Source organism: Xiphophorus maculatus, chromosome 23 (assembly GCF_002775205.1).
Source record: "Xiphophorus maculatus strain JP 163 A chromosome 23, X_maculatus-5.0-male, whole genome shotgun sequence".
NCBI lineage: Eukaryota > Metazoa > Chordata > Actinopteri > Cyprinodontiformes > Poeciliidae > Xiphophorus > Xiphophorus maculatus.
This window is the reverse complement of record NC_036465.1, coordinates 22708570-22735640: the sequence shown is the minus strand read 5'-3', so window position 1 is coordinate 22735640 and position 27071 is coordinate 22708570. Positions and strand designations below refer to the sequence as shown.

Sequence of the window (27071 nt, the reverse complement as noted above, 5' to 3'; positions counted from 1 at the left end):
GTGGAAGAGGGATGAAGACTGGAAGATAGAGGGAGGGGTGTGCGCACACAGGGCTCAGTGGGGAGATGGATACGGCTGTGCAGAGAGGTGGTGGGAGTTGCACAAACAGTAAAACAACCAGCCGCGGCTCGTGCATCGGGGCGTAGGATGCAGCTGTGGTCTGCCGAAGAAACGCGGGGATTTATTCAGAACTAACTGAGAGCAGAGGACGACTTGACACGTGGGACACAAAGAGGGGCGGGAGACTACGGCGGGAACAAAGGATAAGGCTGCAGAGGGGATAGAGTGAAAGAAGAAAAGCCACAAGATAGGTGGGCAAACGTCAAAGCAGGTAAGGGCAACTTTTAAATGAGGAATAAAGCTGTGTTGACATGCTGTAAGGGATAACATTTAAAGATGCCAAATAATTTGGGGGTTTATGAACAGCAAATTATGGGAAAAATAAGCAATAAAAATTTAATGTTTAGGGAAAGACTCAAATAAAGCTATAATGAATGAGGACATTTGCCATAATTCCTACTAATTTCCACCCTTAACTTTCAATTTGGCCAAGAGCAGGGACAATCATTTGTGCTCATGTGTCCATGGTCAATTAGTGAATGTGCCACAATGCAACTCATCTGCAAGATGTTTTTGCTTTGGTAGCCGAAACATGGATTTGCATAATTTTGAACAACAGCAAGACATCAGAGCGCTGCTTCCTATTAGTGCCAGTAAGATTAATCTGCAGGGGGCTGGAGAGGAAGGGGGGCGTTTCAACCGGTGACAACAAGGACTCCACAGTGAGTTAGTGCTGTGATTAGTTGTCGGTAATGCAGTGTGAATAAACCATGAGGCCGTGACAACACAAATCGACAAACCAAGGCGCACTCTTTCACGTGGAAACTTCAGCTAAAACACGTAAATGTACAGGTGGACACATATCTGCTCAGTGGTCTTTGCGTCATTAAGTGTGCAAAATGGAGCAGCTGCTGACGCAACGGTGTTGACCAGGATCAATACCACATTCCTGTGCATTTGTTGGTGGAGACAAAGCACTCCAAGGCACTGGAATGACTCTTGAGCTGCAGATTTCCCCTGAGGTGCGTAACCACGTTCCTGTCAGATGCTGCCGTCCAATGGTGAAGCTGTGCCATCCTGTGCTGTGGTGCGAAGGAGAATGGCTTGTGAAGTCTTCGCACGACTTGAACTTTTTCATATTTGTCACGGTATACCGCAAGCTTCAATGTTCAAAAGAAATTTTTGAAAAGAAAGGCTTGTATTTACAGTAGCTCCCTGCACTGGAATACCCCTAAAAGGATAAGCAACCAATAATGTAATGTTTGGACTGTAAAAGGAAATCCCCAGTTTTGGATTCGTCACACAATCGTACATCTGCAAATCCTAGAGAGATCGGTGGATAAGGTGGAGGAATTTGTCAACAGGATGACTTCACTGTAAAACCTTTGTAGGTGGTTTAAGTTGAAAATAAAAGTGCCTTTAAGATTCTAACAAAAGTCAACTAGAAAACTAAAAAGTTAAAGAAATTGATCTAAAACCATTTACTGCTGTAAGTTTATCTTTGACAAACTGACACACCGAAGTTGAAAATCTAAAACTTGCCAGATTTATCTAAAGAATACATAGAAGTTAGTAGACATAAAAGAATGGTACTGTAATGTTTTACTTTTATGTAATTCACTCAACAAATCAAACAAATAAGGAAGTGAAGCATTAACTACTAAGAGGTAATGCATGAAGTTGGTGAGTCGCCATGTGGAAAACGCAACCAACATGTAGAGGAAGGTACTATGAGCAGATGAAACCAGAATGTAACATTTTGGCGTACATAGTTCGGTGTAAAACTAACTGCACATCATTCCCATCATGAGATATGGTGATGACTTCGTCATGCTGTGGGAATGTTTCAGAAGGGGAAAAAAATCCTTCCGCTGAAATTGCAGCAAAAGCCATTCTACAGACATTTGACGCGAAGGGGCTGAAACAAAACACACAGCTCACTTTTCAGATTTAAAGTTGTTTTTTTTCTTCCACTTCCCACTTGATCTATCACCTGAAATCCTACTTGGAGATTCTGATTGTAACATGACAAAACATAAAAATGTTCAAGGAGCACAAAACTTTTATAGAAAGAGAATTATGTGTATGCGCTTTTCACTCCTTTTCTCACATTACCTGAACAGTGCTGTCGACCTCCGTCTGTTGATCCGCAATGACTTTCCAGCTGAATGAGCTTCTCCTCATCTGCCTTACCGTCACACAGGGGTGAGCGAACTGGTGTTGAAACGGAATCACTCTTATTGTCCATTTCTCATTGACTGGCCTTTTCTCTCCCCCCTCAGTGGTTGCATGTTCCCTAACAACCACTGGGGTGAATGGAACGGCTCTCAGCTTCAGCCCACCATTCAGAGACTCATGAAGGGATACAACCGCTACCTAAGGCCTAATTTCAACGGTAATCAAAAGACTGAGAATACTTTTTTTTTCTTCAGTTTTTGTGTTTGCTGATTGGATTTTGACCACATTTCTTGGCTTTATTTACAACAGAAGGTCCTGTGGAGATTGGAATGAGTCTGGATATCGCCAGCATTGATGCCATCTCTGAAATAAATATGGTACACCAAACTCCGTTTTGTTCTTCTTTAGCAACTGGGCTTAATAAATAAATTCTTCTTGATGCCATCCTGTCAGGACTACACAGCGACCATCTTTCTCCGTCAGCGGTGGCGCGACTCCAGGCTGGTGTTTCCCGGGAACGAGAGCGTGAGCGTGGATGGGCGGCTGGTGTCGTTGCTTTGGATCCCGGACACCTTCATCCCGGACTCAAAGCGCTCCTTCCTCCACGACGTGACGGTGGAGAACCGCCTCATCCGCATCTTCAGCAACGGCACCGTTCTTTACGCACTCCGGTACGTTGCACCTTTCCTGCAATCAGCCGTGCTCTGGCCTCAGGTCCTACTCAAAACAGGAAGGAATCACTGATGCATCACCATCCAGTCATGAACCTTAAGGGAGTGACACTTCATTTCTGAATGCCTAGTGTCCCTGAAATTGCTGGGATTTGTCATGTCCTTGGCATCTATGAAAATGTGTCTTGACATTTAATCTGTTTCGTCACCCGGCTTTGTTTTGACTCCAAAGCTTAATAGAAGAAGAAGAAGAAGAAGAAAAAAAGAGCAGGTTTGCATTATGTTTAGATTCATCCTTCTTCTGGCTGAATTAAGACAGACAGTGATTCATGAATGTCAACATGGACGGTGGCAACTCGCTTTGAACATGAGTCAGGAAGCTGCCCTCGAATGTGCAAAATGCTTCGACTGAATGTTTACTGTGTTGCTAAGGGATTTTTAGGAAGATAGATTATCAAGACTTAGAGTTAAACATGATTTAGGCATCAGATAGCAAACTTTCATGCCGAGACATCAGCTATACATTTACGAGTCTTACAGGATAAGAGTCCTTTGCTTTGGATTTTAATTATGGGTAGAAGAGTCAAGGGGGTTGAATATATGTACATGCCACACTTTTCAGACAAACATTGAAGGTTATCCTGCAATAGTCAGCCCCGCCCACTCCTCACTACTACCCAGGGCTGCCTACTGACCAGTTCTCTGTCTAACAGGTCCGGAAAATCTCTGAGACCTGGGTATTACCCTAAAAGTACTCTATAAGAGATAATCTATTTAAACTGGTGGCGAAAGTGATTCGTCTAGCTCTAACTACCTCCAATCCAGAAGTTATGACCCTTTACAGTTAAGAAACAATCAGCTGAGTAGCCCTCACAGCTGCATAATTCCAATAACCACTTCTGTTAACGGTAGCCCACTTTCTAAATCATAACTTGCACTTGGAACCGGCTAGATTATGTTTAGTGACTTAGATGTAAGTCCCAGGGTCATTATTTATTCTCACCAAAGGAAATTATGAAGCCTCCTATTTACTGGAATCATGTACATTAGTTTTACCTTAATTAAAAGAACTGAACGAAGATTAAATGACTCTATTAATTCCAATGTCCACCAACCTCTTTAGAATTTTATAGTATAAATTTATTAAGCAAGCTTAAGCAGGGATATGCGACATACAAATCAATAATCAATCGTAAATAATTTAAAAACAGTGTAATAAAATTTACATGTACAATCCTACTACCCTGTCCTCTTTTCCCTGACTAAAGTCGCAAGTTCTGAGATGGAATTTCAATGAGCAGATTCAACTCATACCCAGACGATGGTGGATCTTTGGCAACAGGAATTTCTAGCATCCTTGGTTGAGGTCTTTGCCTTGTGTGGAAAAAACCCTCGTTAGAAAAGAAACAAAGCAGAACGGGTCCGAATCCTTTTGCAAAACCCAGTTCCTCATCCCTGAGGGAGCTTTGTCCTTCCTCCAAGTCTTGTTGCAGAGTTTGTAATTGCTGGGCTGAGACGAGACCGACGATCGAATGAAGAACCAGGGATGGGGCGATGGAACCCAGTCCTTTCTTGGCGGTGTGAAGTCCGAGCTCCCCCGTGGTTCTGAAGTGCGGTCCGTGGCTCAATCTGCTTCAGCAAGTTGTCTCTCCTTCTGCGCCGTCGGACTGGGAACAGCTGGTTCCTCTTCTCAGCCCCTTTTTATGCATCTCTCCACCATGTGTGTGTATGGGGAGGTTTGGCCTACGTGACTTTCTCCACATCTGCTGTATCTCATGAAAAAGTCCTCACATTGCCCAATCTATTTCTGCTAACCATGGTGGAAAGTCCCGTACTTCCCCTTTCTCCGTTGCTTCAGCCAAACTCAACACTCCAACCATCCTGTGCGCTCTGACCATCTGTTCAGAACTGCTTGCGACATTTCCTGTTTCAGGACTGTGCTGTATTCCTCTCTTTTTCTATAACCCACTATTATGTATTATAGCTCATTAAACACATTAAATCTGTTGTTAAACCTGTTTGAATTAATTTCAAATGATTACAACTTCACATCATCACAAGTTTGATCCTTAGTTAACAATCAATCACATCTCTTACTTATTATAATTCATCAACCATAATCTTTCCACAGTTAATTCATTACAGAAATCATTACAGATCACATTTCAGATAATACATTTCAGAAGGTTATTATGTGATTACTTGTATTCATTTTACTATTCCTTCATATTCAATTTAATTAGCTTTTAATCAAACTACAAGATTACTTATTTTCTCTCAGGCCTCTATGCACCTTTTCTGCATGCACCCGGAAAGATCTCACACCCTATGCCAGTTTTCTTGACACCCCCTCCATGAGATCGGACGGTGCTTCGCAGAAAACACAGAGTCCAAAGTCAAAAGAGATCAAGTCCATCATCACAAGTGATAGTGAGGATGTCCCGCTCATAGCAGGTAACCGGAGACAATGAAGGTGTCCAGGAATCCACAACCGCATACTCCGACAGATTGGATGGCGGAGAAAGCCAGCGTTCTGCGCCCAAGTCGTTGTCAAGTGTAGAGTCACCTGAGACGGAAAGGGTGGAACGTTCCAGCGGAGGCGGCAGAGGCGAAGGCAAGTCCATGCCGAAGTCTGGCAGCGTTGATGGATTGTTGCAGTAGCCGTCCAACTCTGCCAGCAGATCCTGGAAATCCATATCACTTGGTGATGGAGATGAAGGGGAAAGGATGTCCTCAGTCTGGCATGCTTGGGGAGATGAACTGAGGTTCTCAGTTTGGGTACCTCTCTCGGTAGTCGCACTGCTGGCTTGGCATCCGACGTCGATAAACAAATCCGGAGACACGGGACGTGTAGGCGGAAGATAGTCGCCCACCGCCACAACTCGGCCATCCAACAGATGTAAAGTTGGGAGGCATTGCCGAGTAAGTTGGTGTTCCCATAACTTATGAATTACGGGCAGCCGTAGCCCCGTATACAATGGAGATGCTGGGAAGTCGTCGTCGGCTAGGCCAAATGCAGAGGTCCACACGATTTTGTGCACCCGTTCCAGGGATCTAGATGTGGAATCCGCTATGTAGGGCAAATCCTCCAGCCCTGTGGCGCAGAGAATTGCCGTTACATCATTAAAATGGCTGCTCACGCATTTGTGACACCAGCGGGCGGACGATGCCACCCAAATGAATCCATAGGATTCTGCGGTGATCCCACATCCCACACAGCAGGTTGATGCCTGAGGAGAAACAGCAACCCAGGTAACTTCATGATCAGTGGTTATTGATTAACTACATGTACTTACAATGACGAAAATGCTAAAGCGAAAGCTGAGAGAGTAGGCTGGTTTTAAGCCCGTGTGCCGGCTTGTTTTGCGAGCCAAGGTGAATTAATCACAGGAGCCGAAATGTCATGATCTGGTGCTGGTTCACCTCGATCATAGACATGAGCTGAATCATGGAATATTGCCGCGTAGGTCATCAGCCATACAACAATGGCGAGGTCCGAGGTCTCATGAAGCCAGTAGAGGACCACCAGGATCCCCCAAACCGTTGCCCAAAGAGCCAGAATTACCCACTTTTGCATCCAAATTCGCCGTCCTCGACCCTTGATAGCCAAGGCCTGGCGCGCTAAGTAGATGAGGATAGATACTGCGAAAAGCCCTTCTAGAATGGCTGTGAGAATCTTAAATGGGGCGGTTCGTGTAGCTTGTGCGCCCCCCAGGACCAATTCCAGTATCAGGGCTGCGGTATCGGTGATGAGCCACAGGCAGACCACAACGCCCCTGCGCCAATTGATGCGAGTACGGCCCATCAAGTAACAGGCAAAGAGGGACGAAGCCAACCCCCATCTGTGGAGAATGATTGGACGGAGGATAAGCTTGGCATATCCTTGTAGCGCGACGAAGATCCTCATAGGATGTCCCTTGGGCCAAGGACCGGTGTGGCAGAAGACTACCCAGGCCAGGGTAATCCCTAAGTGCTCAATGGTACTCACTTGAATCGGTGCAAAAAGTGAGTTGGGATTTGATGAGTTGGTCGAAGAGTTGTTTTCCATGATGTGAGATGATGGTCGCTCTGGATCAGTTCCTGTCGGCAGCTGCGGTGACGGTTGAATGGCTTGCAGGCACACGGCAGCCGTCTCTTATGCAGAAGTAGGCTCCTCCTTAGGGGGGAGGGGCTGGTAGTTCCTCTTTTTGCAACGACAAAGTGCTTTCAGCCACGCCTCCAAGACGATTTTGCCGATGAGTATTGCTACGGCGACGCCCAGGAGACCTAAGAGATATGGCCATAGAACGCTAAGAGCGTCTAGCAGCCACTGTTCAACAATGTTGAGGCCTTCTTCCACCACATGAGCAATTTCTTCCACAACCTCGGTAGCGACGGCCACCAAAGTTGCTCCCATAGTCTCATACCAGAAACAGTCATGTTTATTAGAGCCTTCTCCACATTGCTGCCAATGCTCCATAGTGGTGGAGCAGGTGAGATTGGAATACAACAGGTTGGGTCCTACCCAGTCAAACCCTGAGTCGATGTTCCCTTCACACAGACTTTTCCGAAAAGCATGTCCTTCGGCGATGGCTATAAGGGGATTTGGAATGAACGGAACGGGTAGTCCAAGAATGCTCTTGCGCTTCTGGAGATGATATCCTAGGATTGCGTCGGTGCATGTCCGTCCGCTCACTATGGCCCTCCGCCACGTGCCATTGATTTTCCGCCAAGTAACCTCAGAAGAGTGAGTGTCATACTCCTCTGCATAATGTTCCTCGCAGTAGCTTTCCCAACCTCGAACGGTTTGGCAGGGTCTTCTGGCCAAACTGATTGTGCATTCGAGGACCCGTCTCGGTGTGTTTCTACAGGTCATGCGCCAAGGTCTCGGGTTGACATAACTGTCAGGTCTCCAAAAAACCCCAGGCCAAATCATGCGGTCTTTCGAATAAACCGTGGCGATGTACTGGTACTTAACCCAGTAGTTTGTTGATTCCGTGAGGCATGGTGTTACCCAAGCTTCGAACTCATCTTGTTGGAGTCCCCACCACTCGTATTCCCAATTTCGAGTGTAATCTTCATACCAGGCCCGCAAAGCCCACTTAGCAGTAGGTGCTTTGTCAGGATCAGGGCAGTTGTACCTCCAGGTGGAGTAAATAGCGTTCCCAGTTTGCCAGAGGTCACAACGTGGCGATGAGTGGGTTTTCCTCCAACAGGTGTCATTAAGGCTCTCAAAAATTCTTTTGGCGACACATTTGTCAATTTTTGCAAAGTCGTTTTTAGGAGCTTGCAGAAGGTCATCAGGAGTTGGAAGGGGTTGTGTACGCAAATTGGCAATGTGTAGCTCCTCCAAACCAGTATGAGAGCGAACCGTTCCCTCCGGGAAGTCTCCCATAAAGAACGTCTGGTCTTTGGCTATGTATGTCCATGGGAATGAGTTGTTCAGCCAGGTTTCAACTTCTGTGCGGACTGTGCGTGTAGAGTGCCACAAATCGGCCCAGTATTCCTCTATGGCTGTAACTATGTAATTCTGTCCTGCACATTGCACAAACTTATTCCAGAGGCAAGGATTTAACCAACTAAAGTGGTGTCTATAACAGTGCTTTTGCTCCTCATCATACATAAACCGTCTAGGTCCTTGTCTGATCAGGAAAGCCGTCATGTTGGTCAAATTGGCTGATGTAGGCAGCATCGTTGTATTGACTGGAAGATTACCTCGGGAGGCATTTCGATAGGTCCAGTTGCCCGTCGGTGCTGTTGGGATGATGTCATCCTTTCTGCAGTTCAGGTGGATATCTCCCCAAAACTCCCCTCGTGGAAGCCAGGCCCGACAGCCTGAGGACCTGTGTGGGGCTGGGTATACTACTTCGGTATCCCAGTACCCTTGACTTGGCATCAATAGCAGCGATCGACAAGCCATGTTGCAATGCCATTCTGGCATACCTCGGTCCGGGTGAATCCAGTTGCATCTGACGGTCCGTCGTTCTTTGTGTCGCAGAACCCGTATCCAGCAGAGCACTCCAGTTTCGAGGAAGTCATAGTTGTAGATCTCCCAGGTGCGATTCAGAAGGTCGTCCAGAGTGGAGTCGTTCAATCCGAAGGCTCGGCGCTCCACGTACTTTTTCCCGTTGTCTTTGGCGAACAGCCCGGTTCGGTTCTGGACAGATGTGTCGTTGTTCCATGGTACAAAAATAGCCGTAGTGCTTGTATTCCAACAATTGAAGTTAGCGTACTTAGAATGTCCATAGGTGACCCTTGTATGCGTAAGATACCACGGTCCAACTCCGATGAAGTAGAAGATAGTAGCAAGAACAGCAGCAGCAAACAGCAGGGCAAGAAGCGTTAGCAGCCCTTTCAGGCATAGGGTTTTTCTGGTTATCGTAGTCGTTTTCCGTAGCAAGGGTTCGTTAGAGATTTCCGAGTCGTCGTCGGTGTCAGTAGAGCTGTCTGATTCCGATGTAACATCCAGCAACTCCGGGTCTGTAGGTCGGCGCCTCATGCCGATAGCATCCATCCTGGCCAGATTAGTGCTTCTCTGGGATCCGCTGTATCAGGCGCTGTACAGATTTTTCTCAAAGAGTTGAGGTGGCCTTGGTTGGCAGGGTTCTTTCCAACCCGTCTGGTGGCCCTTCTCTGCTGCAGGGCTGTATATATGGGAGAGGGGTAGGGTAAATCAGGCTCCAACCCCCTCCACACCCACTTCCAGTGGAACACCCTCCAGTAGTCCGGCCTAGGGAATGGGCCTGGGGCGGTTCCATTTTTCAGCGCCTGGTCTTGCCAGGATTCGTGTTTGTACCCTATTGGGGCAGGTACTGAGATATAGGTGTACAATGATTGTCCATGCAGAGTTAGTCTAGTGCGGTACCCCCAGGTTGACGGAGTAAAAATCCTCTGGTGTGGTGGATTGGGGTAGACCCTGTCTATTTCCAATTTTAATGGAAGCCTGGTGTTATTAAATATATAACATTCAGGATTTATTTCCCTCCTTACTATGGTTTTCGCCATACTTGGTGAAGTGGTCCAAATCATCATGTCATTAAGTGAAATTTCACAATACAGTCCTTGCAGTGGTTCAAGATAATGGGGACCCCACCTAATCCGTAGTTCGATCCCCCATACCCTGAGATACACTGTATTAAAAATCCAGGGCAGAGATCTTGGGCACATAGGTGAGATTGATGCAACATTAACCGTGTTGTCGGATCCTCTTCCTTTCCAAGCGGGCGGTGCGGTAGGGATAAATAAATGTGGCTTCATGGCAGGGGGCGTCGTGTATTCTTCACTTTCCCCCACCTCTTTTACGTTTTGGAAATTGGTGGGTCGGAGATATATGAGATACTTAAGAAAATAGGCCTCAGTGAGCGGATTGGAAACAGTGAAATCTTCTCTCGGCATATCTAGTAGAATGGAGGTGGTAGGGAGTTTTAAAAACGGGCCTCTGTCTGATAGTCCCGATGAGACTCCAACCCCCACTTTGAACAATCTAGTCACAAAACACTGTCTCCCCTTTCGTTTTTTGGTTTTTTGCTGACCTGCAGACTCGACGACTCGTTTTCCTCCTTCCGGTGCGTCCATCAGTCTTGGTTTGTTTTTCTCCATGGAAATGCTGAGGCGAGCTTCTGCCAGTCGTGAGTTTTGGATTTCTTCTTGGGAGGCTCCGGCTCCGTACTGGACACGGTGGCGTGAGTCTGCTCGTCTGGTACCACTTTGATGGCTGCTCCGACTGAGTAGATCCCTTTATAGGGGACGGTGATCATGCGCACTGACAGCTGGACATGACAGGAGGTGCTAGGATCAGAGGGCGTACTCGCCCTGTGAGCCACGCCTCCTGGGTGTTGCAAAACTCCATCCCGAAACTGGGATTCCGCTGTCACCCAGTACAGGCAAGACTTCTCTTTTGGTCTCACCGCATTGCTGCCCCATCCTTCCACCTCTGTGGTGTAGTAATACATATCCGAGCTGCGCACCCCATCTTCTCTTGGTACATCCGGCAGATCCACTATGGGTATCGTGCAGTCATTGATGACCTCCAAAATTAGATGTGCCCAGGTGGTTAGTTCCCAGGGGCCTGTCCACCCACCGTTAACGGCTTGCTCTCGGGCGTCATCTGGGAGTGCACTTAGCTCCTCAGCTGATGGTTGGTATGCATGAGGCCGATGTACCCGGAAGACCACAGGAGAGTGGTTGGCATTCAATGGTGGACACGACAGGGATGCTCTAGCAGCGTCATATGGCCAGGCGGCCTGAACAGAATCCCACAGGACATCATGGGGCCCTTCTTCCCTCTTCCACACCCATGGGTCCAGTTCCTCTGGAGTGTTCGGAGGGGCGGAAGGTCCTGGTAATATTATCGGTATGGAGCTCCCATAGTTCGGCTGCACTTGCCCATAGGTTCTGTAATATCGCAGCGAGCTGTAAAATCTTGTCACTTGCCACCCTTCAGCTTCGCCTGTCAGTGTTACCTCTCCACTCTTCAGCTGTTCCTCGCACACAGGGCAGTGGTGTAGCTCATCTCCGTCCCACGTGCAATAACAAGTTCTTGGTTTTTCCTGGAGCCACCCCCATTGGGTTTCCAACTTAAGCCGGGGCAGGTAACCCACTCGGCAGTTCCCACAGACTGTGTTGTTCAATACCGTGACTGGGGAGACGCGAAGGTGTTGTAGCATCTCTGCGGTAGCCTCCTGGTGTCTTGGCTTCTCACGGCCCGGTCCTTCCCAGATAATGGGAAGATGGTGGTCGGCTAAACAAACCGGGCAGCCGCTTTTAGCTTTCCTCCAAACCAGCATCTCTCTGTCCTCCGACAGGACTCCATTTTTGGCCCAATCCAATTTCTTCAGGGCTCGTCCTGCCCAAATCCCTGAAGGCGTTCTTCTAATTACAACCACCCCTTTCACGGTGGCCAGTCCGAGATAGGGTGGAATAGTACATGATTCACTGGCCATTTCACCGGCTTCTGTTTCGCTTTAGTCAGGAACCGGCTTGAGCTGCTCGACTCCTTGGATCCCTTTTCTTTCCAGCAATACTGTGTTCCTATCCAGTACTCTCTTGACGATGTCAGTTGTCTCAAACTTGGGTTTTACTGCTGCATGTACAGGTTGCTCTCTTGCTTTGACCCACACGCGCTGTCCCTCTCGGAATGGCACTCTGGGCGTCAGCTTCTCCTTTTTGTCGCTGGAGCCCCGCCCCACTTCCTTCGTGGTGAACGGCCGTTGGTTGAGTTCCATCGCAGGGGCGGGTCTTTCGGCTCTGCTTCTGTCGTTCAGGGCCTGCCCTATTTCCACCGCTTGGGTGCTCCAACTGTTGGTGTTAGCATTTTTAGCTATCCAGCTTTTCACTAACCCTATGGCTCGTTCCACCACTCCGTTAGCTTGTGGGGTGTAGGGTGGCGAGTAAACTCGCATTACTCCATACTTCTGACACCACTGGTCAACCTGCGAATTACGGAAATGAGTCCCATTGTCCGTGCGCAGCTCTTTCGGGATTCCCAGGGCACTGCATACTTGTTCCAGCATGCCGACAACGCTATTGCCGTTTGCTTTCCTGGCTGCTTTTGTAGTTACAAACCCCGACATGGAATCCACCAGCACTAAGAGGTACTTCTCACCTCTCCTTCCTATTATCCCCATGGGTCCTGCAACATCCATGCAGACTGAGCCCCAGGGGACTGTGCTTTTGATGGACAACCCATCCATCCGCTGCCCTCGGCGACCTGCGTTGTATTGACCACACACTTCACAGTCCCTTAGCACGCGTTGGACTTGTTTCACTGGGATCCAAAGGTCTTGCTCCTCCAGTTCCTTACGGGTAGGTCGCACGCCTGCATGTCCAAGGGCCTCATGCACGCTCCGCACGACCTTGACCACGTATTCTTCTGGGACCTCCCGTCCTTTGGGAGTTCTGTCCCACTTCTCGGTACCGACAAAGACGATCTTCCTTTGTTGGACATAACAGTCCACTTCATCATTCCCACGCCAATGAGCTCCCTCATGCGTGTGTGCTCTTTGGTGCTGCACTTCTATTTCCAACTGCAGCTTCAGCTCAGCAATCTTTTTCCACAAATCTTTGTGTGCCACTGGCTTGCCCTTTGCTGTCTCGAAACCATTTTCTTCCCAAATGGCCAAGTCCTCTCTGAGAGCCTGAGCGCAGTAGTAACTGTCGGTTACTAACCTGGCACTTTTGATTTTCCTTTTCACCAGCTCCAGCAATCCTTCCAGTACTGCCGTCACTTCTCCGGCTTGAGCACTACCCGGGGCCTTTCCTTTCTGGCGGCATTTCTCTTTGCCGTCCTGCTTCAGAATAAATCCCCAGTATGCCGACTGGTCGGACCCCTTTCTGGATCCATCGGTGTAGATTGTCCATTCCGGTTGTCCTGGCTTCTCAGGTGTTTCTTGTGGTTTTTTCTTACTGGTAGGTTGTGCTGGCCCAATTTCAAGCTCCGGGTCCAGCAAGATGTCCTCCCATCTTCCCCACCGAGTATTGGTTGCTTTAGTACTTTCCACAGTTCCTTTCCTTAGGTACTTGTGAACTTGGCTTTGTGTGATGACTTTGACTGGTTGTCCTTGTGCTAAATCTTTCAGCACACCCCAATAGCGGGCTAACACCGCTAGCTCTTTCTCTTCCTGCGGGTATTTCTTTTCAACAGAAGTTAGGGTGTAACTCCACAGGGTAACCAAGCCTCCATTTTCGTTACTCACTTTGATCATGGCATCGTCATTCTCGCAGCTGATCTCTGCCACCAGTCTTTCTGACAAACTCCTTGGCTCCAATCTCACAGCTGCTTGAATGGCCCTTCTCAGTTCCTCTAGGTTCTGTTGATTAGCTGCTGTCCAAACCCAGGGTCTTTTTCCGTCTTTCTCATCGTCCTCATTTTTCCTCAGGCAGTGGTACAAAGGTTTGGCATACTTCTGATAGTTGGGTACATGGTCTCTGACATAGTTGCACAGTCCCAATATTTTCTGCAAATCATTTTCTGACTGTGGTGGTTGAATGTTCGTCAGCTTTTCTCTGTACCCATCCGAGAGTCCCAAGTCCGACGTGACTTGGAAACCCAGATAATTCACTTGGAACTGTCCAAATTGACATTTCTTGAGGTTTAGCTTCAAACCTGCTTTGGTGAGATTTTCAATCACCTTTCGTAGCCTCTCTAGGTGTTCTTCCTCTGTGTCATCAGCAATAAAAACATCATCAATGTACACAGTAGCACCTACGTCCCCCAGTACTTCCATCACTGCTGACTGGAACACATTTGGGGAGTTCTTGTACCCCTGGGGTAACCTTTGCCACACATAGCTTTTGCCTTTGTGAGTGAATGCAGTTTTACCTTGCGACTGTCTAGCGAGGCGTAGAGAGAAAAATCCATTGGCTAGGTCGATGCAGGACTTGAACTTTTTGACTCGAAGAGTTTTCAACGCTCCTTGTGGATTGATCAAACTGGCTCGGTTTGCTATTGTTCTTCGATTCAGGGCCTTGAAGTTGATAACTGGCCTCCAACCCCCTCCAGCCGATTCAGGTTTCTTCACCGCCTGGATGGGGCTGTTGGTGATCGGGTTGAGCTCCTCTCTGATGATCTCTAGGGCGCCCAGTTCCTTCACGATTTTGTCCATCTCCTCGACTGCTCCTGGGTTCAGCGGGTACTGCCGAACAGGTGGATGAACCCCACCTTCGATGTGATGAACAAACTTTGGGCCCAAATCTCCACAATCATTTTTGAACCGTGCTACCTGTGCTGTAGCGATGATTTCACGTAGCTTCTCTTTCCCAGCCGGGGAGAAGTCACTCTCTTCAAGTTTCTGTTCTGTCACCGTTGGTATGTCGACCGGTTTGTACCAGTCTTGCTTCTCTGATCCTGTTTGTGTTGGGCCGACTTTCACCAATCTTGCTTTCAAGCTTGTCAGCCTTCGCTCCAGTCGGCGATGTGTGCTTTTCTTTTTACTGAGTTCGTCTAAGTCTTTTACTGTGAGGAGATTGTAGGGACCTTTCACCCACACTACTCCTTTCCAGGTCCCATATGGCATTTCTTCTATTTTTCCATTGGCAAACTGAACCTTCAGGTGTCCTGCTGTTTTTAGGTCTTTGCGGGTCATCGACACCTCCGCTCCGGTGTCCACTAGGTAGGGCACTCCTTCCACTTTAGCATAGATTTCGTCCCCTTCCCAGTAGGCATTTTCTAAAACGACCCGCGACCTGGACGCCATTACTTTGGTGACCCTCCGGCCCCGGCTTTACGGGACTCACGGAGGGCCGTCCTCTCTTCTTGGCTCAATTTCCTATACTCCTCATCTGTCAGGAACTGACCTTTTCCTGGCTGGTTTGATGAAGCCGGAGGGTTGGTCGGTTTCCCTTGCGGTCCTGGTGGTTTCTGCTGGAACGGCCGGTTCCGGAAGTTGGATGGCGGTGTTCCTTGTTGAAACGGTCTGCTCTGGAAGTTGGATGGCGGTGCTCCTTGCTGGAACGGTCTACCCTGGAAGTTGGCTGGTTGTCTGATGTTAACCCTTCCAGGTGGCTTTGCCGGTTGGCTAGCCTCCTTCTTCCTTTTGTCCTCGTAGTACTGTTGTTCCAGGTCGAATCCCTGCACCGCTACATCCATCTGAGCGACCGTCGTACTTCTCACTGGCAACTTCACGAACACGATCTCTCCCCTGCGTCCTTTTGTCACCTCGCGCAGTACTTTCACATATCTCGCAGGGGAAACGGTCTGCTTAAGTGTGTGCCACAGCGGTTCCAACCGGCTTCCCTTGTCCAGCCGTCCTCTGGCTCTCTTCACCTGGGACTCTTCATCATCCATGTCCTCCAACACCAGCCTTTCATAGTTGCTCTGTGCTGAATCTGTTCCAACCATCGGGTCCGAGGTCACGCTGGTCAGCCACAACTTTTTGGCTCCCTCGTGGTTGGTGGTAGACAACACAGTTGGCCAAACATCTTTTAGATACTCCTCATTGTTTTCGTCTGCGTTTTTACTCCTAATTACCAGCCTTAGATTCTTCAACTCGGCGTAAGCATCCTGTCCCGTATTAGCGGCAGGTAGCTGAGCCAACGCCCCTGGTGGCCTCACCGGGATCTGTGGTCCTGGCTCCGAAGACGTCGCCTGGGGTTCCTCTTCATCAGCCGACACTTCGTCCAGCTTCTGTCGAGCCTCCCTGGAGTATTTGAAGGCGGCTTTTTTCAGTCGTCGCAGCATCACATCATACATAATTCCAATGTATGCATTCCTGAAGTTGGTAGTCAGGGAATAGTGTGCTGTCAGAGTGGAGCAGGATGGTGTCATCAGGATGTTAGCCCATTCTCCGATTGTCGCTTCCACCTCGAGCCGCACCCGGTCTCCCAATCTGCTGGCCCATCCTGCCGGGATCTGGTACTCGGTTTGGCCGACTTCTGGTACATACGTACGCCGTCCGTCCTTAGCCTGCACGGGACCCCAGGTCACGTCTCTTGCCAGTCTCTCAGAAGATCCTTCGATGTCAAAGGTTTCTATTTCTTTCTTCTTACCCCGGTGCTGTCCTGTTCGGAGTGTCCTGTGCTCGGCCGGTAGTTGCTTTGGGTCGGAGAAGACGCTGCCGTGATCGCTCTCCTCTTCTTCTTCTCCAGGATGTTCGATCTCCGGTTGCTCCTCTTCGTCCTCCGAGTCACTGATGTCCTCATACTGCTGTTGTCGAAGAGGTTCTCTCCTGGGGGAGTTCAGCGGTCGAATCTTGGCTGGTTTCATCGGTCCTTCTTCTTCCGGGACCGTCGGCTGCTCATTCTTGACTTTTCCCGCATTGGGTTTTTTCAGTTCACTGCGGCTCTCTTCAAACGAGAACTCCTTAACGTACTTTGCTGCGGAGAACCCTGGTTCAACAGGTGTCTCCTTTATCTTTATCCTGGGTGGCTGCACGGCCTTGGCTTTTCCTATCTGGGTGGTGTTTAAAACCTCACTTTGGGGAATTTTTAAGGGATATTTCTTGATTTCTTGCGATGGATGGCTAATGCGGCATTGCTCCTCCATCTCAGCTGCCAATTTCACCCCTTGCTCAGTGCGGAGTCGATGCAGACGGGGGTCAACCACCACCACCACTTCTTTGAACACAAAGAAATGACTGTTGGTCTTGGCTATATTCACCACTCCGTTCTCCGCTATTGATCTGGCGGTGTCCCTTGGCAGATCTGGCGATCTCAGTCCCTGTACACTCACTATCACTCTTCTCATGCATTCGTTGCTGGCCGCCGTCAGGCCCCGCTCGAGTCCATGCCACATCTTCTTCCGATATTCCTCCAAACTCTCTCCTTTTCGGTAGACGTCAATCGGGACTAGGATTACAGCTCCATAAGGGAGACTATAGCCGTTCATCAAGACTACTTCTCCCCTTGTTTTTGGGCTACAGGTGGCTTCTAGCAATTTTGAATCCATTTTGTAATTTTGCCCTGCTTGGTCCTCAAGGCTGTGTCTGAACTTTCGATTGTGGATCTTGTATTTGTCATTGGTGAACACAATCAGTCCGTCACCTTCAAGATCCCATATTCTTCCAATAACCTGATAAACCCGGAGGCCGGTCTGCAGCCTAACGTTGCTGGCCCCCGGTGGTAGTTCGGCTAATTCTCGGGCCATCCTCCAGGTGTCCGATTTCTGAGTCTTCTTCTTAGGGCGACCGGGGCCCCGCTGCTCCTCGTCCGATTCCTCCTCGTCCTCGTCGGAACTGCTGGCCGCTGGGGTCTTCGAAGGTGGTAGTAGATGCCTCCTCTCCGTGCTGTGGACTCGGGGATGAAACCCGGGCCCCTGACTTTGTCGAGGGGACCAGTCCCTGGCCTCTTGCTCCAGTTGCTCCTCGGTGAAACCGCCGACGAGTGGTCCCTCGGGGTCTTCCTCATTGGCCGGTGCAGGTGGGATGTCCTCGTTCCGCGATGGACCCGGTGAAGCTGAGGGACCTCCATCGTTGTCGTCGCTGCTGTCACCGCCGCCGTTGTCGTCGCTGCCGCCCGTCAGGTCTATCAGATCCCTCGGAGGTTGCTTCTGCTGGCGAGTCGGTGTCGTGGTTCTGCTGGGCAGTCGGGATGGGGCCTCAGCCACCTCCGACTCTGCCTCTTCGAGGGCTTGCTCCTTTTCCTTGCCTTCTTTGTAGGTTGAAAGTCTCTGCATGACCTCAGTATACTCTTTATATTGGCGCACTCCTCTAACGAGAGGGTTCACCAGGATTCCGTCGATGCCCGCTGCCAGTGTAGCTGTTTTTACTATGCTGTCATACTTTTCGGAGGGGCTGTAGACAGTCCGCAGCTTACCATCTGTCCATCTTTCAAGGAGTCTAGCGAACCATTCCAGCCACTCCCCAACCTCCGCCTTCTTAGCAACCTTCACCGGGCATCTGACGACCCCCAGGCGGTGGCCATGGTTGAGCTGGGTGCAGTAGTATATGTGATTCCTCACTAGGATCTCCATTAATTCCTGAGCCATGTCTTTACCGGTGGCGTAGTGAGATCCAAAGAACATCTTCTTATTTATTTCAGTCCAGGATTCCAATCCATCACCGAGTAATATTAACTTTGTAGGAAGTCGTGTTATAGTGGATTGGGAAAGACGGGATTGATGACTCCTCCAGTCCCGGCTGGTGTCGCTTGCCCCTTGTCCCATTGCTGGCTTTTGCAGGGGATCCAGTTCCCCTCCTTCTTCTTCGCTCATAGTTGTCTTTGTCTTCGAGTCGCCTATCCCCCAAAGCCTCTCTTTGCGCTTTCGAGTAGGGATGGGTCCAGGCTGTGTTGGCTACTGGCTTCACTGTCTGGATCTGGTCATTCTATCCTCAGTAGAAGCTTTCCCTCACCTGTATGCTATACAGTTACTGCGAGGGTTGTGACTGATGGCCTTATCAGTCACCACTAACTCTTTTCCCCAAGAGTTAGTAACCCAAGTGAGCTATTCAGAGTCTCACATCTGTTTTTACTGACTTGGTATCTTTGGGGCCCGCCTACTCAGTTGTGCGCCGCCCCACGTTGGGCGCCATGAAGGTTATCCTGCAATAGTCAGCCCCGCCCACTCCTCACTACTACCCAGGGCTGCCTACTGACCAGTTCTCTGTCTAACAGGTCCGGAAAATCTCTGAGACCTGGGTATTACCCTAAAAGTACTCTATAAGAGATAATCTATTTAAACTGGTGGCGAAAGTGATTCGTCTAGCTCTAACTACCTCCAATCCAGAAGTTATGACCCTTTACAGTTAAGAAACAATCAGCTGAGTAGCCCTCACAGCTGCATAATTCCAATAACCACTTCTGTTAACGGTAGCCCACTTTCTAAATCATAACTTGCACTTGGAACCGGCTAGATTATGTTTAGTGACTTAGATGTAAGTCCCAGGGTCATTATTTATTCTCACCAAAGGAAATTATGAAGCCTCCTATTTACTGGAATCATGTACATTAGTTTTACCTTAATTAAAAGAACTGAACGAAGATTAAATGACTCTATTAATTCCAATGTCCACCAACCTCTTTAGAATTTTATAGTATAAATTTATTAAGCAAGCTTAAGCAGGGATATGCGACATACAAATCAATAATCAATCGTAAATAATTTAAAAACAGTGTAATAAAATTTACATGTACAATCCTACTACCCTGTCCTCTTTTCCCTGACTAAAGTCGCAAGTTCTGAGATGGAATTTCAATGAGCAGATTCAACTCATACCCAGACGATGGTGGATCTTTGGCAACAGGAATTTCTAGCATCCTTGGTTGAGGTCTTTGCCTTGTGTGGAAAAAACCCTCGTTAGAAAAGAAACAAAGCAGAACGGGTCCGAATCCTTTTGCAAAACCCAGTTCCTCATCCCTGAGGGAGCTTTGTCCTTCCTCCAAGTCTTGTTGCAGAGTTTGTAATTGCTGGGCTGAGACGAGACCGACGATCGAATGAAGAACCAGGGATGGGGCGATGGAACCCAGTCCTTTCTTGGCGGTGTGAAGTCCGAGCTCCCCCGTGGTTCTGAAGTGCGGTCCGTGGCTCAATCTGCTTCAGCAAGTTGTCTCTCCTTCTGCGCCGTCGGACTGGGAACAGCTGGTTCCTCTTCTCAGCCCCTTTTTATGCATCTCTCCACCATGTGTGTGTATGGGGAGGTTTGGCCTACGTGACTTTCTCCACATCTGCTGTATCTCATGAAAAAGTCCTCACATTGCCCAATCTATTTCTGCTAACCATGGTGGAAAGTCCCGTACTTCCCCTTTCTCCGTTGCTTCAGCCAAACTCAACACTCCAACCATCCTGTGCGCTCTGACCATCTGTTCAGAACTGCTTGCGACATTTCCTGTTTCAGGACTGTGCTGTATTCCTCTCTTTTTCTATAACCCACTATTATGTATTATAGCTCATTAAACACATTAAATCTGTTGTTAAACCTGTTTGAATTAATTTCAAATGATTACAACTTCACATCATCACAAGTTTGATCCTTAGTTAACAATCAATCACATCTCTTACTTATTATAATTCATCAACCATAATCTTTCCACAGTTAATTCATTACAGAAATCATTACAGATCACATTTCAGATAATACATTTCAGAAGGTTATTATGTGATTACTTGTATTCATTTTACTATTCCTTCATATTCAATTTAATTAGCTTTTAATCAAACTACAAGATTACTTATTTTCTCTCAGGCCTCTATGCACCTTTTCTGCATGCACCCGGAAAGATCTCACACCCTATGCCAGTTTTCTTGACAACATATTCTATGTGTATCTTTATTCATAATTTTTGTGACTGGGTGATGAATAAGGGTAAATAAATGGAAGAAAACCTGCTGGAGGAAGCAGCAGACTTGAAATTGTGGTGAAGCTTCATATCCCAGCTGAATAACAGCCCTAATAAGAAAGTCAGATCAAAAGCGGGATGATTTCAATGCAAACCAAATTGTTTTGTGGGGCGGGGGCGGGGATCTGTATCTTTTTATATAAATGAGAATCTTTGATAGGACTTCATAGTTGATATTCATAGAACTTTTCACATTCATTTCTGCTAACATTGAGCTGTTTTCGCAAAAAGAAAGGGCAGAATTTCAATGTCTAGATTTGCAAAGCTGGTAGAGACATACAGTATGTCTAAACACTCGCAGCTGTAATTGGAGAAAGGTTGCCTTAAAAAGTATTGATTCGGGGAGGGTGAGTGGCAATGCACAACACACTTCTCTTATTTATAAATGGAAAACCATGTGCACAGCAAACGTTTTAGACGTTAGTTTTATTGTTATTGCTTTGTTAGACATAGCGAATGCAATATGTGATATTATTGTGGAACTTCAAGTCCCATTCATCTCTTCAAAAAAAATATTTAAAAAAAAAAAGACAGCGAAGACACAGTTAAGCACATTGAATCTCACATGTTTATTCCAGAAGTAAACATTATTTACAGAAAACTGTGACCATCTGCATATTTGCATTCAGTCAACATATCCAAAGTGGCATCGCAAAGATCCTGGCCTTTCATTTAGCGCCGGTCATCAACTTTATAGCGTCGTCCGAGTGTCAGGGTGCAGCAAACTCAAAAATAACTCCACACAACATAAACTCCTCCCTTCTCATCCCTGATGTCATCACCTGATTTTACTCACCTGTCAATAATGATTGCACATCCTAATATGACGATATAAAACCAGTGATTAAGACAAAACAAACCATGAAAAATCCAAATAACGATATAAGTGTGGCAGTACTTCCTTTAAGCACGGACATTACATGCTGTGGGGAAGAAACTTCACCCTCCACAGTTAGAGTCAGAGAGTTAAACGTGAATAAAACATCAAACGGTGAAAATATTTGCTGACATATCACATCGGGGCCTTTGTTTGTTTTGTTTTTTTAACTGTCACTCAGAAGAAAAATAGTTCTTAGCTTTCGCTGATCTGTTGCCGTCTTGTGCTCAACAAAAGAAGGAAAGACTTATTGGGAAGAGGGGGGAAAAAATCTCTTTTTATATATATATATATATATATATATATATATATATATATATATATATATATATATGTGGGAGAAAAGAGTGATATATATATAACCTGAGGGGTTACATATACATATACTTTTGCTTTGAAAACTCGACAGCATCACGGCTACAATTGCCTGCAACATGGACCTGACCAAATACCCCATGGACAAACAGGTGTGCACCCTGCAGCTGGAGAGCTGTGAGTACTTTCTTTCCGCCCACCCTCCGTCAAGTGTGTGTTCGTCTTCTTTCCATTACCTCTGCAGCTTTACATCTCCATCATCAGTGTAGAGACTTTAAGCTCTTTGTTGCTGTGCAGATTTGATGCTATAACCATGTACTAATAGCACGTGTGCTGCATTGTCAGGGGGCTACAACATACAGGACGTGGTGTTCTACTGGACAAGAGGGAACGATTCTGTGAAGGGTTTGGACACCTTGCGGCTGGCTCAGTACAGCGTGGAGAGCTACTACACCTCGGTGACGGAGGCTGTGTACGAAACAGGTGCAGAGTGGAGTAATGTGCAGCCAAGATGTTGTCCAACGTGAACGCAATCCATCGCTTTTATGCGTTTAGAGAGCTGTGCTGTTTTATGTCTCTAAACAGGTCATTACCCCAAGCTGGTGCTGCATTTTTCCCTGCGCAGAAATGTCTTGTTCTTTATCTTGGAGACCTATGTCCCCTCCATTCTGCTTGTGGTTCTCTCCTGGGTCTCTTTCTGGATCAGCCAATCATCTGTGCCAGCCCGAACGTGCATCGGTCAGTATTTTTTTGTTCTTTATGATTCTGGTACACCATGTACGCCATGTACCAGTCAAGCCTCGGAAGACACCGGCTTGTTGTTTTGTTTTTTTATTTAATTATGGTCAAATTAAAATGGAAACTTCTGCTACGTTGCATGACAGGAGACGTGCACAACTGGAAACATATTGTTAGTGCAACGCAAAAGTATCTTTTGATTTCTTTCTTTTCTTCTTTAACTATGATAAGCTTGAGCAGGTATTTACCCACTAAATCAAATCTGAATATTGTCTGGTTTGCAGTAATTGTGTCTTTTTTTTAAGCCTTCTTCTGTTTTGGCTTGATTACAGTCAACTGGTTCTGCTGGAGAAAATTACCATCAGAGTCTTTTAAACAACTCAAACTGAAGCAGCACATAAATATGCGTTTGCACTATGACTATGACCATGTTATACAATAACATGGTCATAGTTATTAAAAAATTTACATTGTTTCAGATGACTATTATTATTGTCCCTGTTTTCTTTGCCAAACACCATCCGTGCCGCAATGCAAAATGTTTTCGAAGGCATTTCAAGTGTCAGTCTGCTGGATTGTTGGCAAACAAGGACAGGAACATGCATGTTGAATGAAACTGCACAACAGCCCGATGTTAAATTTGAACGTTTACGCCACTCCTGGTGGATTAAGAGAGAACCGGTATAGTTTCATCTGATGAGGTTCATCCACACCACCTGCAGCTTTACCTGTTGTAGTTTTGCACGCAATAAACTTAAGTTTCATGTGAAAGTACAGATTTGTACTCATAGCAGACATAGGGTTGTATGCCTTTTATATGAACAAATTACATTGTTACTCACTGGTCTGAGGATTTCATCACTTGCTTACCTGACGGTACTATGACATCTATCTACGACAGGTCAGAAAAGTATTACAGAATCCAACATAGGGTTGAGATAATTTAATGCTTTCCCCAAATTTTCTTAAGTTTCCACAAACAGTAGGAATTATGCTGATTGGTAAACTGCTTTACCTTTATTCTTGCTTTTACAATTGATTGTTCAAATCTCTGTAATCTGGACGCTACCAGTGAAAAGCAGGTTGCTGCATCGTTGCGATGCGTCACTGTGGGGAATAATGTTTTTGCTCTTTTTTGAAATGTTGGGACTTTTGTTTACTTCCAGAACATTTGGGTAGGTCTTATCTGTCAACTAAAAACTAAAATCTAAAAGACTGTTTAAATATTCTGAAAAAAAAGAAGAAATTTTGCTTATAACCAACCCAATACTTTAGAAATCACTCATCAGCATGCTATAAATTTCCAGTAACCTCACTGGCTGCAGTGTTGCATTTGCCGTTGAATCTAAGAGCAGTGGAAAAGCAGAAGTGTAAGCTGCACCAAGGCACCATAACCAGCCATGTGTAGTTCATTAAAATACTCTTCAAAAGTGCAGAGAAACAACAGAATTGCCAGAAATATTGTGTGTTGAGTCCAAACAAGCCAGTTGTGGTTGTATTAAACGCAGCACCGGTGGCTGAGGGGATCTTGTTAGCTGAATCAGAGGTACGTGGAACTGCTCATTAAATGTATGTAGGCAGACCTCGCTGGATGCAGCAGCAAAGCAGAAATGGATCGAATATTCGCCAGTTTCACTTCTAAAGAGCTGAGGGTGTTCACTGAGGCATTTTTATGTCAGAACGTGGCTACGGGCTTTGTTAATTTATCTCTTTTTACTTGTGATGTTCAAAGCAAAAGTCCAAAACTTCTGCAGTTTATGGACTTTTAAAGATTAGGTTCCAACCCACCATAATGTGTACTTCTAGCTTTATTTAAAAAATAATAAAAAAAGAAACGTTTTGCTCACACTGCTTGCCTGATGGTGTTGGTAGACTTTTGGCTCCCCATTGCAGGCATGTAATTTAAAATACGTCTGATTAGTAAAATGTTTGATTGGCTGAAATGAACAATTTTGTCAATTTTAACATTTTTAGTTTCAAATGTCACTTCTTTAATATTTAGTTTTATGTCATAGCTGAACATAAATTATGAACCAATCTTCAGTTGTGATGGATAGTCTTACAAACCAAACCACATTGCATAAGACTCAACACAGTTTTCTTGCCCAGGTTAAATTTCTTCACATTCACTTCATTAGAAGTAAACAAAAAACAAACAAACATCGATTCAGATATATATGTTTTTCATGCGTTGTATTAGTTCAGGCACTTTATATTACTTTTTTTTTTCAAAGGATGAGACAAAGAGATTTGGATGGAGCTTAACACGTTTGAGGGAAAAAACTGAGTTTTGATAAAAAGCAAATTGATTATTTAAAGTGCAGTGCTAGTTAAAAGTTATAGGCTGCATAATTCTTACTAGCAGTAGATGACTCTCTTAGCATCTTCACTGAGCAGAAATCCAGATTTATTGGTCCTGGCAGCTGAAAACTAATAACTGCTCAGAGATGTCTGCTTATTTTAATAACTTCAATCTTACAAATACGTTGATCCACTTTCAAACTCTTGTCACATTTGCAGTGAGGGGTTATTTACATGGAAGCCGGTGATTATTTTTATGGTTCTCCATCAGTGATCTCTTTGTAAAACATACTGAAATTGGATTATTAAAAAAGAAAGGTCGTGGGATTAATCTGTTAAAAAGTGTTCCTTAAACTACAGTAAAAAAAATTTTTAACATCTTGTAAAGCAAAGCAAAGGTTTTACAAGTTCTGCTCTCAGTCCTTGAGATTTAGTGTCAACGATCCACTAGTCTGGATTTGATCTAAATACAGATGCAGAGACAGATATGTGCTGCAGGAAATCCTTAAAACAATTACAAAAATAAAAGAAATTGACAAGTCTTGAGCCAAATGAGTTAGTATAACTTGGACAAACATCACGGTTAAAGAGAGCATTGGAACCGCATTAAGCACCTGGGAGCAGAAAACTTTCTTCTTAAAGTAAACTGACTGGAAATCGATTGAAATATTGTTCTGCTCAAAATCACACTTTGATTTGCCCCTGCAGGAGTGACCACCGTCCTGACCATGACCACTCTCATGATGGGGGCCCGCACATCCCTGCCAAATGCTAACTGCTTCATAAAGGCCATAGATGTTTACTTGGGCATCTGCTTCACCTTCATCTTCGGTGCCCTGTTGGAATATGCCTGTGCTCATTTTTACACAATGCAGCATCAAACCATCGAGGATCTACACAGAGTAAGAAACGTGAACCAGGCCATAAAATGGAGTCATAGATGTTGACTATGACTGCATTAAAGCATCCGTCTGTTTGTGTGTGTGCGTGTGTGTGTGTGTGTGTGTCCTTCAAGGAGCTTTTGAGGGAGTTTGCCGAGTCCAATGGAAACGGCCTGGTGCCAATCGTCAACTCCAGCCAACCGAACCGGTCCGTAGAGGTGGGCACCACTGCAGAGGGGCCGGCTGAGGAGCCAGCGAAGAGCGACACCAAGAACCCCGCGGCTTCCACGGAAAAAGCGCAGAGTCAGGGCTGCGGCTTGTCGTCTGTGAAAGACGCCTCACGCAGAGCAGCCGCTGTCTTCATTGTGGAAAATCCACACAACATCGATCGCCACGCCCGTACCGCTTTCCCCACAGCGTTCCTCTTTGTCAATATCCTGTATTGGCTCTATTATCTCTTTCTCTGAGTGCTGATTAGCAGCAGGCTGCAGCATAGATCGCGCCACTGCCCCGAAGCCGTCCTACCTCCTCGTTAGCCAGCGGCTGGACCTGGACATGTCTGATGAAACTTTTTTTTTTTTTTTTTTTTTTCTGCAGCACCCAGATAAAACCTGATTTAGGGGGCTGCAAATAATAAGAAGCAGTTAGTCAGGACTGTGCTTTCTGCTAAAAAAAAAAAAAAAAAAAGTTGGTGTTAATTGCAAGTAAATGAACGGCTCTGCACAGTTTAAGCATGAGGGCTCGATGATTAAAAACCATGAGTGTCACAGTGCTTTCAAAAGTATTCATACTGACTAAACCTTTCAAAGTCGTAGGCTACAACCACAAACTTCACTGTTTTGTTGGGATTTCGTGTGACATACCAGTCAAATGAGCTGCACAGCTGTGGGAAATAAAACCCTGATTGAAGGTAAATATTTTACCAAATGCTTTGCATCTGTGTGTATTCAGCCCCTCTTGATCAATACTTTGTAGAACCACTTTTGAGCACAATTATTACTCCAAGTATTTATCTCTCTATTGGATTTGCACATCGAGGGACTGACTTTTTTTTTTGCCCTGCTTTTATTGGCAAACCAGCATAAGTGTTAAAAGAGTGACGTGGAACATAATTTTTCAGGTCTCTCACGAGACTCGGAGTTGGATTTATAAAGGCCGAACCATTTCATTATAATTTTGGCTGTCTGTTTGAAATCCTGCTGTCCCGGTCGTTAGTGTTTCACAACCTCTAACACAGGGGTCTCAAACTCCAGGCCTCGAGGGCCGCAGTCCTGCAGTTTTTAGATGTGCCACAGGTACAAA

At 46.3% G+C, this 27071-nt stretch overlaps 1 protein-coding gene across 1 annotated transcript; it reads left to right on the top strand.

Annotated features, from left to right (window-relative positions):
- Nucleotides 1-27071, top strand: LOC102228004 (gamma-aminobutyric acid receptor subunit pi-like). Its single transcript, XM_005795531.2, has 10 exons — nucleotides 1-331; nucleotides 2184-2265; nucleotides 2343-2455; nucleotides 2548-2615; nucleotides 2692-2909; nucleotides 21944-22026; nucleotides 22195-22332; nucleotides 22435-22587; nucleotides 25597-25790; nucleotides 25904-27071. The coding sequence occupies exons 2-10, from the start codon at nucleotides 2213-2215 to the stop codon at nucleotides 26234-26236; spliced, it is 1353 nt and encodes a 450-aa protein (XP_005795588.1). The 5' UTR covers nucleotides 1-331; nucleotides 2184-2212; the 3' UTR covers nucleotides 26237-27071.

Excerpts from the sequence above, each read along its gene's own strand:
- LOC102228004 (XM_005795531.2), top strand. The coding sequence starts at position 2,213 with ATGACTTTCCAGCTGAATGAGCTTCTCCTCATCTGCCTTACCGTCACA. Across the intron at positions 22,333-22,434 it reads GGAGGCTGTGTACGAAACAG|GTCATTACCCCAAGCTGGTG; the intron begins GTGCAGAGTGGA and ends GTCTCTAAACAG. Across the intron at positions 25,791-25,903 it reads CCATCGAGGATCTACACAGA|GAGCTTTTGAGGGAGTTTGC; the intron begins GTAAGAAACGTG and ends GTGTCCTTCAAG.